The 13546-nt window shown below is 39.0% G+C and overlaps 1 protein-coding gene across 1 annotated transcript in view; it reads right to left on the reverse strand.

The window, feature by feature from the left end:
• Window positions 1–232: 232 nt before the first annotated feature.
• Window positions 233–13546, reverse strand: part of CNTN3 (contactin 3) — a 162935-nt gene continuing 149621 nt past the window's right edge. The window contains exons 12-21 of the mRNA XM_075714605.1: window positions 11015–11132; window positions 10051–10209; window positions 9811–9960; window positions 9000–9070; window positions 7858–8092; window positions 7568–7683; window positions 6421–6607; window positions 2990–3102; window positions 919–1087; window positions 233–333 (exon numbers count right to left, since the gene is read on the reverse strand). Of these exons, the coding sequence (XP_075570720.1) occupies window positions 233–333; window positions 919–1087; window positions 2990–3102; window positions 6421–6607; window positions 7568–7683; window positions 7858–8092; window positions 9000–9070; window positions 9811–9960; window positions 10051–10209; window positions 11015–11132 (1419 nt within the window). The remainder of the gene's footprint in view (window positions 334–918; window positions 1088–2989; window positions 3103–6420; window positions 6608–7567; window positions 7684–7857; window positions 8093–8999; window positions 9071–9810; window positions 9961–10050; window positions 10210–11014; window positions 11133–13546) is intronic.

The raw sequence follows: 13546 nt of genomic DNA on the forward strand, positions 1-13546 counted from the left end.
TTGGTTCAAGTATTAAGGCATTTTAGATTCCTTTTTAAAGGATTTGCTAAACTTCACGTGATATTTTTACTTCAACCTACAGTGAAATATAAAGAATTTAAAAACACGTCAGGATAGAAGAAAAACATGCATTAACCACTGCAGTTTTTTTTTAAAAAAAGCACTTTTCCGTAGTAACCGATTGTTTTGTTTTTTTTTTTTTTTCCCCCCTCCCAGCAAATGAAATGTATCATCACAACACTGAATTAAGAGTCAAGGAAAATATTGTTGATAAGAAGCTGGATACACTGAAGATATTCAAGACTGATGGACCAGAACCTCTTGCATCCATACCTGTGACAAATGAAAAAGGTCAGGATTAAATGAAAGCATGAGTATCTGCTCTGTCAAATTATTACTCTTCCTAGATGCTAAGCAAAAATTATTGTAATTACTTATTTCTGACAAGCAATTAAAATTTACAAAAATACACTAAATATTTTTCAACTACAGAAATGTAATGCAAAATGCTGACACTGTATGAATGGTCTTTACTTTCGAGGTAATAATAAAAAAAAGGAGAAAAGTTAAAAAAAATCTGACGTTTTTAATACCAATTTACATGGTAATTTACCAGGTCAACAGAATGAAGTTTGTCATGCGTAAGGGCATGAAGACTGTTAATTGCTTTTCTTTTTATTACCTTATTACCATACAACATACAAACATTAATTCTTTTTTGCTCCCTATCAATAAGGACTCAATTCCTGCAAAGACACGCTGCGACAGCTGCTGGGTGTCAACTGCAGATTTAGTAATGATTCATTATGCTAAGGCAGTCTTGTCTCTCTACACCGTGGCTGGTATAAAGGAGGTTCTGATATTGCTTGGGGACCCCCAATATCGTGACAAAATAACAGTGATTCAGCTTCAACCTACTGGCTAGTCTGGGAATGAGGATCTGATCGCTGCTAGTGCCATCTCCGCCATCACTTGTTGCTTTAACTTCTATAAGGTAATCTTCGTTGAACTGGAGCAGAAGTTCAGCGGTTGTCTTGTCCGTGTTCAGCACGTTCACGTTGGTCTGACTGCTGGTCCTGTACAAAACCTGCAACGTGAGCAAAGAGCTGTAGCGCGGCATTTCTTTCCACTAGGACCTGCCCTGCAATTTTTGTGCTCCTTAGAAACGAGGTTTCAGTCTTTAAGAAGATGGGATGAGAGAAAAGATCTGATTTTTGGTTAATGTTCTAGGGCAGAATTACATTTAAAGAAAGAAGGTAACATCAATCAAGCTCTTTTATTCCAGCTTTAATCTAAAATGGCACAATGTATAATGATAACAAATGAATAATATATTCTGTTGAGTGTCTTAATAATACATTGTTCTATAAATTATCCCACCATTTGGAATCTGTCATTATCTAGATCAGCTTCTTACGCCAAGATGTCGTTTGGGAAGGAGAGTACTAATCAAAATTACAGACTATGTTGGAAGATGTTCTGCAAGTGCTGAGTGATTATTCTGTCATGAAACTTAACTGCATTCGGTGTCCTCGGTTTTGAAGAATGGGAGCTACAGCTGAATGTCACAGCCTACCGCTCAGTATGATCAGGCAAGAGGGAGGGATTTCAGAGCAACATCAGCCTCTTCTGTCCTGAAGGCTTGATGAGCCCGAAGGGACCCTAGCGCCAGTGGCAAGGCTAGGCATAGAGAGGCATGTCCTGGCAGAGCTTCAAAATTGGTGGGTCCAGTGCATTCTCCTGGCAGAGCTTCACAAATTTGACAAGCAGGTAAGCGTGGGAGTTTCCCAGTGCAAAAACCAGCAACCCTAACTCCCCCCAGGATAACGGCAGCAATGACGAAATGGCAAAAAACCCGCAAGGCCGCTGGAATTGTACACATGCTGCCTCCCTCAACACATGCTCCCTAATGCCGTGCCTTCCTATAAAACGCTCCCGGAGGGACACGGCTGCATGGCTCGCTTCCACGGCGACCGCGCCACGGCTGCTCCGGTGTTTTCAATGTCATTTGTTGGTTCTTCTCTTCCTGGCAAACTGACTTTAGTTAACTGCACTGCCCTTGCCTTTTGGGACAAAACCGACCCCTTAAGTGCTTTACTTCAGTAAAATTAACCAGCGTTATCAAAATCCACCTTATCCTTGTGTACTTAGCAATGTTTGTGATCCACAGGGGAACCTGAAATCGTTGTGGGAGACAGAGTATGCAGTTTGAAACTACGTGGTATGTTTTTAGGTCAGCTACCATCTATGAAACTAGCTGGCTTATCTAAGCTGTAAACACGTATTCCTTGCCAATACAACTCAGAACACGGCACAGTCAGATCTTCGGCATAAATCTTTCATGCGGGATGTGGGATCCAGCTGTATGTAGCTCGTCAAGAACATCCTCAGCTATTCTCTTAAACATACTTAAGATATACGACACTTAAATACCTGTACATTTGTCCGCTGCTCAGATTTAGAGTAGATGTAGCAATGTAATTTCTATCGAGACAAGAAGTGTGTCCCACAGTAGGCAAGAAGAAAAAGGTTTAAGAATATCAGTTTGATATATGTGGTACTAATAAATATACCTGGCCAGCAACGGAAACTATACCCATCAGTTGAATTTTGGATTCTATGTTATGCGTTTGGCTAAGTGTTATATATTTATAATAAGTGTTATACATGTGCCAAGTGTTTATACATGTTCTAACATCCAAGCATTATACATTCGGATTCAGTGGGATCCCAGGAGCTGGCAGCAATGCCTGCAGCTCCCTGGCTTTGTTTGCACGAGAAGGAGAAGGCATTTAGCATGCCATCAATGGTAAAAGGGCCACGGTTTACAAGACGTTGTTAGAACATGATTTAAATCTATTAAAAGGAGACTACTGAAATGGTTTAGATGTGGTACTGTGCATCCTCTGAGCTTACTGCCTTGCAAGTAGACAAGAAAAAGCAAACTGTGGATTGCTTTCAGATACTTTTCTGGTCTGTTTTCACTCACCTTATAACCAGTCACCTCGGACTCGTTCTCCATAGCTCTTACTTCCTCCCAGCTGAGGACTACCCTGGAGTCAGTGACATTCCACATAACATTTCCTGGCGGTTGACTGGGTGCTTCAAATACATAATAAAAGTATGACTTTAATTAATTGGCATTAGCGATTTATTCTACAGTAGGAAATAATAGTTCAGGTAATTGACTGTCATTACATGTCAGATGCAAAAGCAACTCAAATGCAGCCTTGTCGTTTGTACACTTTATGGTTCAGAGACTAAATTGGAAAAACAGAAGGAAGGAAAAACAGAATGGCCCATAAATGTTATTTCTGAAGTTGCATTATCTGTTGATGGTCCTTCATTAAATACAGCCAAACAAAAGCATATGTCTTAGGACATGGGTGATCAATTAGAACAAACTCTAATGAAACCAATGATGGCAACAGACAATTTCTAGTTTTAGTATACTGCCAAGAATTAGCAGATACTTCACAATAGATTTTTTTTTTTTTGTTAGACAAATTTAGTCAGTGAATATTCAAATCTACACGCTATGCTGGTTTACTTTAATGTGTTTGTAATGTAAAAATACTTGACAGATTTTTTTTGTTCTTCTTTTAACTCGAGGTGTGATTTGGAACTGCAGTCTGCAGTTGGAACAATAGTGGGCTTCAGCCAAGGAAATCTATTGGGGTTTTTTGTTCATTAACAATCTGAGACTGTTATTTTCAAAAGGAGCAGTATGCTTTTGGCTGTACGCTTTCATATGTCTTGGAACTGCCAAGCTTTCAGGGAGGCAAAGGTAAGTACAAACCTCTTAAGATGCCTCAAGTTGGTTTCCCAGAAAATGGGTCATGCAGTGACACAATCAACGATTAAAATCTTTTCTAAATGTGTTAAGGAAAACAATTTACTGTTGCTGTCACCTAGTGGAGGCAAGTGCTGCTTAGGTGGACCGTGCTACGCTTTGATGCTGGAGGTTCCAGTATTAAACACTGACAGGGGTTTTAAACACTCCTATGAATGTGCTTATGGGTTTTTTCCTTCCTCTTTTTCTCCTCTTATTTTTAAACTCTTTCACCCAGGTAGCTCCCTACCTTCTTTCGATGAGCAGTCAGATCAAACCCCACCTGATTATACTTGTACCGCAAAGCAGACAAAAAAATGTAAGAGCGAGACTTAACAAGAATTATTCTAAAGTCAAACAACCACTCGCAGGTGTTTTTCTGCAGTACTTGCCTTGTTCTATATACTAAATAGGATTTAACCTGATGCACTAATAGCCACTTTTTGTAAATGTAAGAGGAGATTGTTTTACTCCTGAGAATGAAGTATTACAGCACATATGAATAGTTTTCACACCAAGATATTAAAGCTGAATTTCAAAAGAAATGAGTCATACTTTAAAATCCACAACAAAATATTAATATGACATCTGAAAAAATGAAGAGTAATTATATATAAAAACTGCAAGCCTCTATCTACCACTTGACTTATGGAAGTGATTCAGAAGGCTCCAATTCGCTTCAGACAGATACCAAAATTTCCAGTAATCTTCCATGCTCAGAACTGCAGAACTTAATTTGCAGCAGGTCAGGTCCTGAACCACTACATCACATAAGTACAGGTCCGGTGCTAAGGATGCAAACAGCTATGCGGATTTCTCTGGGACTCCTCAGATGCTTTAAGTTGGTCATATACACTAGTATATTAGAATACTGAATTAGTAATTCAGAACACTGAATCAGAACCGATGGACAGAACATTTGGTTGTATTTTAAGACTTTCTGAATAGGAAATAATTGTAACATCTTGCCTTATGAACTTGGGTAAGTCTTCCCCAGTTACTTGCCATTTGATACAGCAATATATTATAAAACAAAACTACACTTGTTATTTTGGGCTACAAACACGAGTATTCCAAATATAAAAGCAAAGGTATTTTCATGGTCAGAGACAAAGACTGAATTTTGAATCTTAAATACTTAAATTCATTTGGCAGTATATTTCATGTTTCTTGATATGGCTGATAGTTACTAAGAAGTATCTTGTAGGTCACATGGGTAAAGGTAAATGCAGTGTGCACAGAAATGCTTCATAGTGAAAGAAATCAATCACAAATATTCAAGTTAAGGTAGAAAGAGCGATTAATTGAAAATCACATATTTGAATGAAAAAATCAGTTTCTACTGCAGCGGTACAGAGAATTATTTGTCTTAAGTCAATTCAACTAGTAGTTAGCAAAATCATTCAGACTGACATTATACTGTACTGCAATGTTTTTGCTCTCTTTATTCACCAGCAAGATACATGGGCATAATGCAACTAATTGTCATTATTCCAAATAGCAGCGATCTTAGGGCCTGATCCAGCTCCTGTTCAAATCAGTGGGATCAGGTGCTTGTCCAGTTCTCATTCACGCATCCCAAAGGCAGGTGGTCACTAAAAAAAAGGACTGAAAAAAATCACGGAGCTGACCAGGTGGGCACAACCTCTAGTGAGCAGCCAGTACCACAAATATGATTAATTAGAGAAAACTATTCATCACATATCAGGTACAGGCAGCAAGTTCCTTCGTATCAGCCAATTTATGGTAACTGTGCATGTAATAGATTTAAACTCTAGCAAATGTAAGTTAATTTGAGTTGGCTTAGTCCTCAGTGACAGAGTGACACTCATTTTTGCATAGAATAATTTCTGATAAACTGGCTTATTTCATAATATTGACAATGCGACTACTTTTGGTAGAAGGATGTTAATGACTATTCCAGGGAATTTGACCTTTCAGACAGATTTAATTGTACATTCTTGTGAGTCTGACTGAAATTCTTCAAGATTGATGACCCTGATTCTGAGTTGTATTACAATGCAAGAGCACACTGAAAATATTTCTATGTGTAGAAAAATTAGTGCAGCCTTTGACAATCTGTTCTCCAGCTTAATTTCTCCTTTTTAATAGTAAAGTGGCCTCTTGTGCAATTTGTTCAAGGGGAAACAATGGCCATGAAGGATTGTTTTGCATGAATTGTGTGAGGATCACTGCATTTCAAAAGCCATGCTGCAGAGAATGTTTAAATATGTTCTAAAACCCTGAAAAATTCAACAAGGCTCTGTTTTTTTCCTTCCACATAACAGAAATTTTTCTTTTAAAATTCTTCCTGTCACTACGAGAATAACAAAGGTTCTATGCAGAAATTACCTATCTTTCTTCAGCTACACTGGCATAGTTGAGTTTTACTTACTCATCCTGCTGAAGTAGCAGAGGTAGAAAATGCAAGATCTAGGCTCGATTTAATTGTGTAACTCCTCTAGTCTGAATGAAAATTTAGGTCACTTAGGCATATTATGATTCCCAGTAATACGCCTATTTTTCATTTCCCTGCAAGTACTAACGCACCATTTTGTCTCTCTTCACTTTAAATTCAAGATACTTACGTGTCTTTTTTGTGGTAGCATTTACTGTGGCACTAAAGGGACCTGCTCCAGCACTGTTATAGGCACGGACAGCTGTGTAGTATGCTAAGTTGCTCTTCAAACCTGTTATTCTTATTGATGTCTCATTCCCTGCAGCTTTTACTCTGTTTGAAGATTCTTCTTTTCCGCCATTATTCCAGTACCTAACCTAGTAGATATAAAACAAAACCATTTAAAACCTTGTGTGGAATGGACTGTTCACCCGCAGCATTGCATTTGACTTTTTAAGTGCATTTTTTTTCTCAGCTGTAAAAGGTAGGAATACATTAAAGTTTCAAAAATTTGTTTACTATGTAAAAAAAATTCTTATCCGTCTGCCTTTCACGCTTGCTGCTCTTTTTTAGTGTGACTGTAGGAAAAAGGAAACTGAAATATTAGATCTTGCTTGAATTAAAAAATGACAAGAGGAAAATCATTACTTCATCTAAAAAGTAAACAAGTTAAACTCAGAAAACTGTATCTTACAAAATAGTTTCTTTGGAAGTAAATGTAATTCTGAAAAATATGTCAGTTTGAAAATACTGTTAGACAGACACATGACTATCAGCACAGGAAGTAAAACACAATTTCATTCTTCCTTTTCAAAGATACTTAAAATATCCTTCCTTTTCGTGTAGGTGGGGCAGAAAGATAGATAGATATGCAGTCATCTTTTGTAAATTAGGTATTTCTAGAGTGTGACACTACAGCTGTTTGCTTTGATTTTCACATATTTTTATGAAAAAATCCAGTTTAACAGAATCTTGAGCTCTGAATAGTTGGAAAATTTCTGGGGAGAAGGCTTGGGCTGGAGAGGTCACTTGTATTTGAAGTGCCGAGTCCTGCGGCCCATCAGCGGAGGGTCTTGCAGAATGTCTTCCCCACAGCCTGGCCTCCATTTGCAACACACTCGATACTGGCCCAGACCTAGTGCCAAAAGCCACAGCTATCAGTTGCCCCAGGAAAAGAACGACGATGACAACATTCCCATACTCTGTGGTCCCGCAGAAGTAAAACACGCGTTGGGTGAAATGCTCAGTTGTGCTGCTGTCCAGCAGCCTGCACAACCCTTCTGGGTCACGGCCCTTTACAATACCAATACACAGGGGTGTATTTTAAATGAGCTTACCTCGTAACCCAGTAACCTTCCACTGCTCATCTTCCAGGGAATGGCTGTCCAGGAGACCTCGATGACCGAGGACGACAGACTCGTTGCAGATACCCCGGAGGGTGCTATGCTAGGCTCTGTATTCGGAAATCAATAAATGAGAGAGCAGCAGCATTCACAGGTGACTGTGAAAATAAACACGTCTGTATTCAAAGTGATCTCATGTCTATTAACTATATTCTCTGATAAAACATCTCATGTTTAATAGCTGGAGGTAACTCAATCAATCTGGTGATAACTCAATCACCTACCTTCTTCAGCTGAAAAAACTGTGGTTACTGAACTAAATGGTCCTTCTCCTTTATTGTTATAGACACCAACTTTGACTTCATATGGCGAAAAGGGCAAGATGCTTTCATTCCTAAAGACGTATCTTGGTGTGTCAGGAGAGGTGACCACAGTCTGTATCCATGTTGTGGTGCCAAAGGGGCGGAAAGCAACAACATAGCCAAATCCTTCGCCATTTTGTAATTCTTCAGGGATGGGCTGTGCGAAAAGCAATAGACAATGGAAGTCTGTGATACTACATACAGCACTGGACACGTTTTGCAGGCAGAAAGTACCAACAGACTAACGTACATGATCGTAACCAGGTTCTGGTACTGCATTTGGCATCATTCCATCAGCAAATTAACTCTGGTACAGCAGAGCAAAATGTGTTCCTTTGAACCTATTTTAAGGTTTGCACTTCAAGAAGAGAGCAACTTTCAAGTATATTGTTTTCCACTAAGCATACTGTTTTAAGAGGCTCTTCAGTAAATACAATTTTTTTTTTTTTCAATTTCACAATCCCTAGTTCATAAAAAATTAATAACTGCTTAGTCAATTACTACAGAATCCAATACTACCTTTGTATAGTAGGCTTGTATCTTCCACTGATGTGATTATGATTAGGTAACCACACAGAATAGTCAGTTAGTAACAGTATGTTAACATTTTTTAGCTCATTAAGAACAGGATACATAACATGAAGTAGTTTTTTGATTGTTTGTGTTGGCTAGTGCACGCATCCAGAGTTAACGGTAGGAAAGCAAGAACAGCAAATTTGCACTGAAAAGCGTAATTCTTTGGGTCAACCTTTGAGCAATACCCCTTCCTCTTCCCCTGCCCTCCTGCCCCCTTTTTAGTGTAACATTTGTTTCAGAACAGAAGCAATCTCAGACAGACAAACTAAATCTCCTACTGATTGCCACCTAGCGCAGCAGGAAAAGCAAAAGAAACAGATGAAAGCAAAAGAGGGAAGGCAAACATGCATAGCTCACATTACAGACCGTTACTGAGCATATATACAGCCTAGATGAGAAGCTGCTGCAGCCAGGGAAATTCATCTTTTAAGAAGAGTTTGCATGAAAACAATCATTCTCCGAAGAAGATTGCTTGCCAGAAAACTTACATCCCATGTTATGACCAGTTCAGACCTGCTGCCTCCTCCCCCACTGACTTCAGATGGGGGAATTTCAGGAACTGTGAAAAGGAAACGTATAGCTGTCTACACAGTGTAGATACAAGAGACGGTATCACATAACGTTAACCTCATGCTCTGAAGCTAACCCGGTTGCATTCATATTGCTTTTGCAAACCAAGGCAAATGCTTTTGAAGCAACGTGGGCAGGCCTGGAAAGCCCCTGCCCCTTCCAGCAGATATTTTTCTGAGCGCTTGAAGAACCTCACTAGCTCACAGACTGAATCCCGTGTGCTAATGCTTATGAACTTCTAAAAATTGGAGGCATGCTTCACTTTTTTAATAGGGCTAACTTATGCAGATGTCTTGGGCAAGGGCCTTATTCCAAGTAAACTCCTGGGGTTTTAATTGATGCGCTCTTCTGAGCCACATGCTTGTTAACATGGAAGGTGTACGCTGATCAAACACTAGGAATGAAAAAAAAAAAACAAACCAACCCTGTCAAAATTAACCTCTTTTCATCCATTAATACCTTCAGACTCTGCAGCACTGCCTGAACTGACAGATTTTGGCATACTAAATACAGTTTAAATGTATTTAGTTGTCATACTTCTGTGATGTTTGGTAATGCAACACAAACTGTCCCACAGCTAAATGGAAAAATCATGAACAAAGTAGTTACAGCCTTTTATATTTGATGGCAATTCCAAGCTTGTTTGCAAAGAGCCAAGGATATGAATGCTCCTTTTTTTGTTAATATTCAAGACTCTTGAATTAAGAACAAATAGAAGAACCCACTAACCTGCCTCTTCAGTTCTTACTTTTTCTGAGGGTAAACTAGGTTCTCCACCTCCTATTTTGTTACTGGCAACTACACGAAATTCATATTCAACCCAAGGATTTAAATCCACTACTGTGGTTGTGAATGTTTTTCCATCGATTACATCTGGAACTATTAAAAACAAGAAAAAAGGAAACTAAGAACATGGTGTCCCTGGTCGAAAACATTTCAACAGAGCCTGTAACAAGTATTGTGTTTTACCTGTTGTAACTCGCTGCCAGCCAACTGAAAAAGGTGTCCTTGCTTGTATGGTGTAAGTGGTTACTGGGCTGTGATTATCTGTGCCTTCTTGCCAGGAGATCTGAGCCGTGGTATCAGTTATTTCATCCACTTTCACATGTTCCGGGGGCCCAGGTGAGCCTAGAAGCAGATTGAAAAATAGGCAGAGTTTTGTAAAGCCAGTACCCTGGAAATCATAGCAGTATGGATTCCCATTTTGTCAGCGCTATGGGAGGAAGAAAACAATTCAGCTTGGAATAAGAACACTTGTAATTACTGTTTTACATTCACTAAACTTAAGTCTGGTAATCTATTTCTGAACTACTCTGAACTGCAGCACAGGTGACAGGTTTTTTTTTCTGTTTGTTTTGGGGTTTTTTTCCCCCCAAGTACCTTTGTTCAGCACGAACCCTCTGTCTTTCCAATGTCTTTCACGTTAGTCTTCCATGTCCTCTTGTAATCTATTAATACATCTCTGTGGTCTGCCAATTTGTTATCTACAGCTGTTTTACTGTATGATGCACTGTAGCAATTTTTCAGCACAACATCTGATCAGCACCCCAAGCAGCAATTCAGTCAGGCAAGCTTTCTGCTGCCTTCTGGAAAAATCCTAATTCTAGGCATCCTGGCAAAAATGCTGGGTTTTGTCTCATCTGCACCAGCAAAGGGGGTTGAAATAACTCTCGTTCCCTGTTGTCAGTGACTTGAAGGACCGTCAGTAAAGATGTGAAGTCAAGATTTATTATATCCTTCAGCTCTTAATTTCTCTGGGAAAAATTAGGCTTCATCCAAAAATTGAGCTAAAATTCTCCCTAACTGCAAGGCAGAATCACATAATTCAAGTCAGATGGCTGGGTTTTATAATCTACAGCATTGGTTGTTTCTGTAATCTACAATACACAAAAGTTAGAAAATATGATTCATGGTAACTGAAGCTGAAATTTACCTCGTACGATAAGGTCCGCTGCAGATGCTACGCTATCCACTTCTGTCTTCACCATGCAAACATATTTTCCGCTATGTTTCAGCTGGATGTTTCTAATCATTAAATCTCCTGACGCACTCTGCCGAAATACAAAGTTCTTATTAACGTAAATGTACTACCTCGTAATTTAATATTAAGGTTGTGTTTGTAAATGGAAAAGAAATCAAACAAAAATGTTGGAAGATAAAAAAGTTGCTCAAAAATTGCATTGGCAGACAGCCTGCAGGATAGCAAGCTATTACCCATCAGCTGCTCCGTGGTAATTGTCTGTTAAACATTTTCCTAATAAACACGAGGTAGTGTCCCTCTTTTATGGGAGGAGTAAGCTACAACACGGTGAGCTTGTACTGGGAATGTACCTCCCGACTGCTATTAGGAACCGTGAAGAAAGTCAGTGCCCTGTGACCAACCAATTGTCTCAAAGCCCTAAAAAAGAGAAAAACGCCATTTCTATGGCCATTAACCAATCTGACTTCTACACAGAATTTCTAAGTCTAGTTATGACAGATTTTTGAGGAATTCAAATCTGTAAACAACAAAGCTGAATTTGTTGCTTCTACACATTCTACGGTGTGCGAGCACACTTTCATTTAAAGGTTGTACATTTTGGGCTAAATTCCCCGATTTTACAAATCTAAGTCCTAGTCTTTGTTCTTCACTGAATATTTAATCTTGGGTCATTTTTTTCCCATTGGTCTCTCTCATGTCATAGCATGTGGCTGACTGCCTGAATCAAGGGAAACACATATAAAACTTAAGTGAAAACTGTAACTTCATATCACATCAGGGCTCCTTGTATACTGTTTGTTTTCTGCATCACTGAGTAGAGAACTTGATACTAAACCTTTGGTAGCCAGTGTCACTTCAAAAAAAAAAAAAAATCTCCTCTTTGTGTCAGCTGACTTACTGTTTTAACCCAGTTCACATGGTATTTTCCAGGTGAAAAATCTCTCAGTCAGGCTTCAATTTTTAAAAGTGTTTTGGTATTTTTCTTTTTTTTTAATTTTCTGGAGAAGCAGCATTTCATTTGAGGACAGAACCCTATTTTGTGGGTGTTTTCAGCTACTCTGGCCACATGACTAATTCTTGGACACACAGTAGTTTGGGAGAAAGGGGAAGACACCATTCTGGAGTTTACTTTAGTCTTAGGAAAAAAAATTAACAACCTTTCCAACCATTTGATTCTTTCTCTTTGTTTCACACTCACACCCATTATTTCAGCATTACGATGTCTCACTTTGTTATTCAACACAGGCTGAAAACAATTCTGCCTGATTCCCTTCCATGTGTGTGTAAACACGATGCCTGGTCTTCTCTGAAAGCACAGATGTAAACATTTGCAGGACAATTCAGCACTGATTGCCTGCAATACATCAGAAGTTGAGTCGAAAGCAATCTAAAATCCATCTACTTGACTGGAAGTGGATATTCAGGGAATGACCAACAACAGCAATGCATTCGCACAAGCAAATCATGTTCTACAAACTAAATTTAAAACATATCAACAAAGGGGACTGTCAAATAGAATAATTTTACTTGCAATAAAACCTATCAAAATAGTAACAGTGCATTTAAGTTATTTGTGGGTATTTTGGGGAAGAATCCCAAAGTACTGGGGAAGACACAGAAACCTGCAGCAGCAAAAAGCTACAACGTAGAAGGCATCCTCACCTCCTACGGCTCTGCAGACCGTCAGCGGTATCCACGTTCTTGCCTAGCCAGATTAAATCTCTGTCAGTGCGGACAAGTCCAGGTGACAGTAAAATCACCTTCCTTGCTCCATGCTACACAGAGTACAAATAAAGAGTAGTCCATGCAGTACGAACAGCTGCTGAAATTGCTTTTGCTTCTCCTGACTGCCTGACAACCTCCACCATTGCTGGGCTCTATAAGCGGGTGATACCCAAAACAGTTTAGAGGCAGCCTGTTCAATATTTTGGAATCTGCTTGGTTTGCCATACTCTTTGTATAAATCATCTGTCTAACAAAAAAAGAGCAGTAAGACAGTGTTACATCCTGTATTTTTCTAGCCATCTGGAAGACCAGGTGGTGGTCCCATAACTTTCCCACTAACTACTACATGTCGGAGACCTCAGGCATGCGTGACAGGGACTTCCAAGACATCATTACATAGAAATCTATCCATTGAAAAATTCTTTTCCTTTTCCCATGTTTATGACCAAGAAGGCTGAAGTTATTTCTGCACAGATATTTTCATTTAACAAATACACACTGCAGCTGCTGGAAGGCTTAGAACATATTTATGCTTATTTACTTACTGTGACCCACATATAACTCCAGATGAAATTATTTCACTGACCTTAATGTGATATAAAGCACATAAAATATTTTCGTGGATCTCTTAGTAACCTACAAAGTCTTCTGCTAACGAGCTTCAATCCCTCTTTACACAAATAAGAGTTTAAAAACCAAAAACCCTAAATGTCTCTATTCCATAAAACTCCCTAATTCTGTCCCTTATGACAAGTAAAT

This window comes from Pelecanus crispus, chromosome 7 (genome assembly GCF_030463565.1).
Source record: "Pelecanus crispus isolate bPelCri1 chromosome 7, bPelCri1.pri, whole genome shotgun sequence".
Taxonomy (NCBI): Eukaryota; Metazoa; Chordata; class Aves; order Pelecaniformes; family Pelecanidae; genus Pelecanus; species Pelecanus crispus.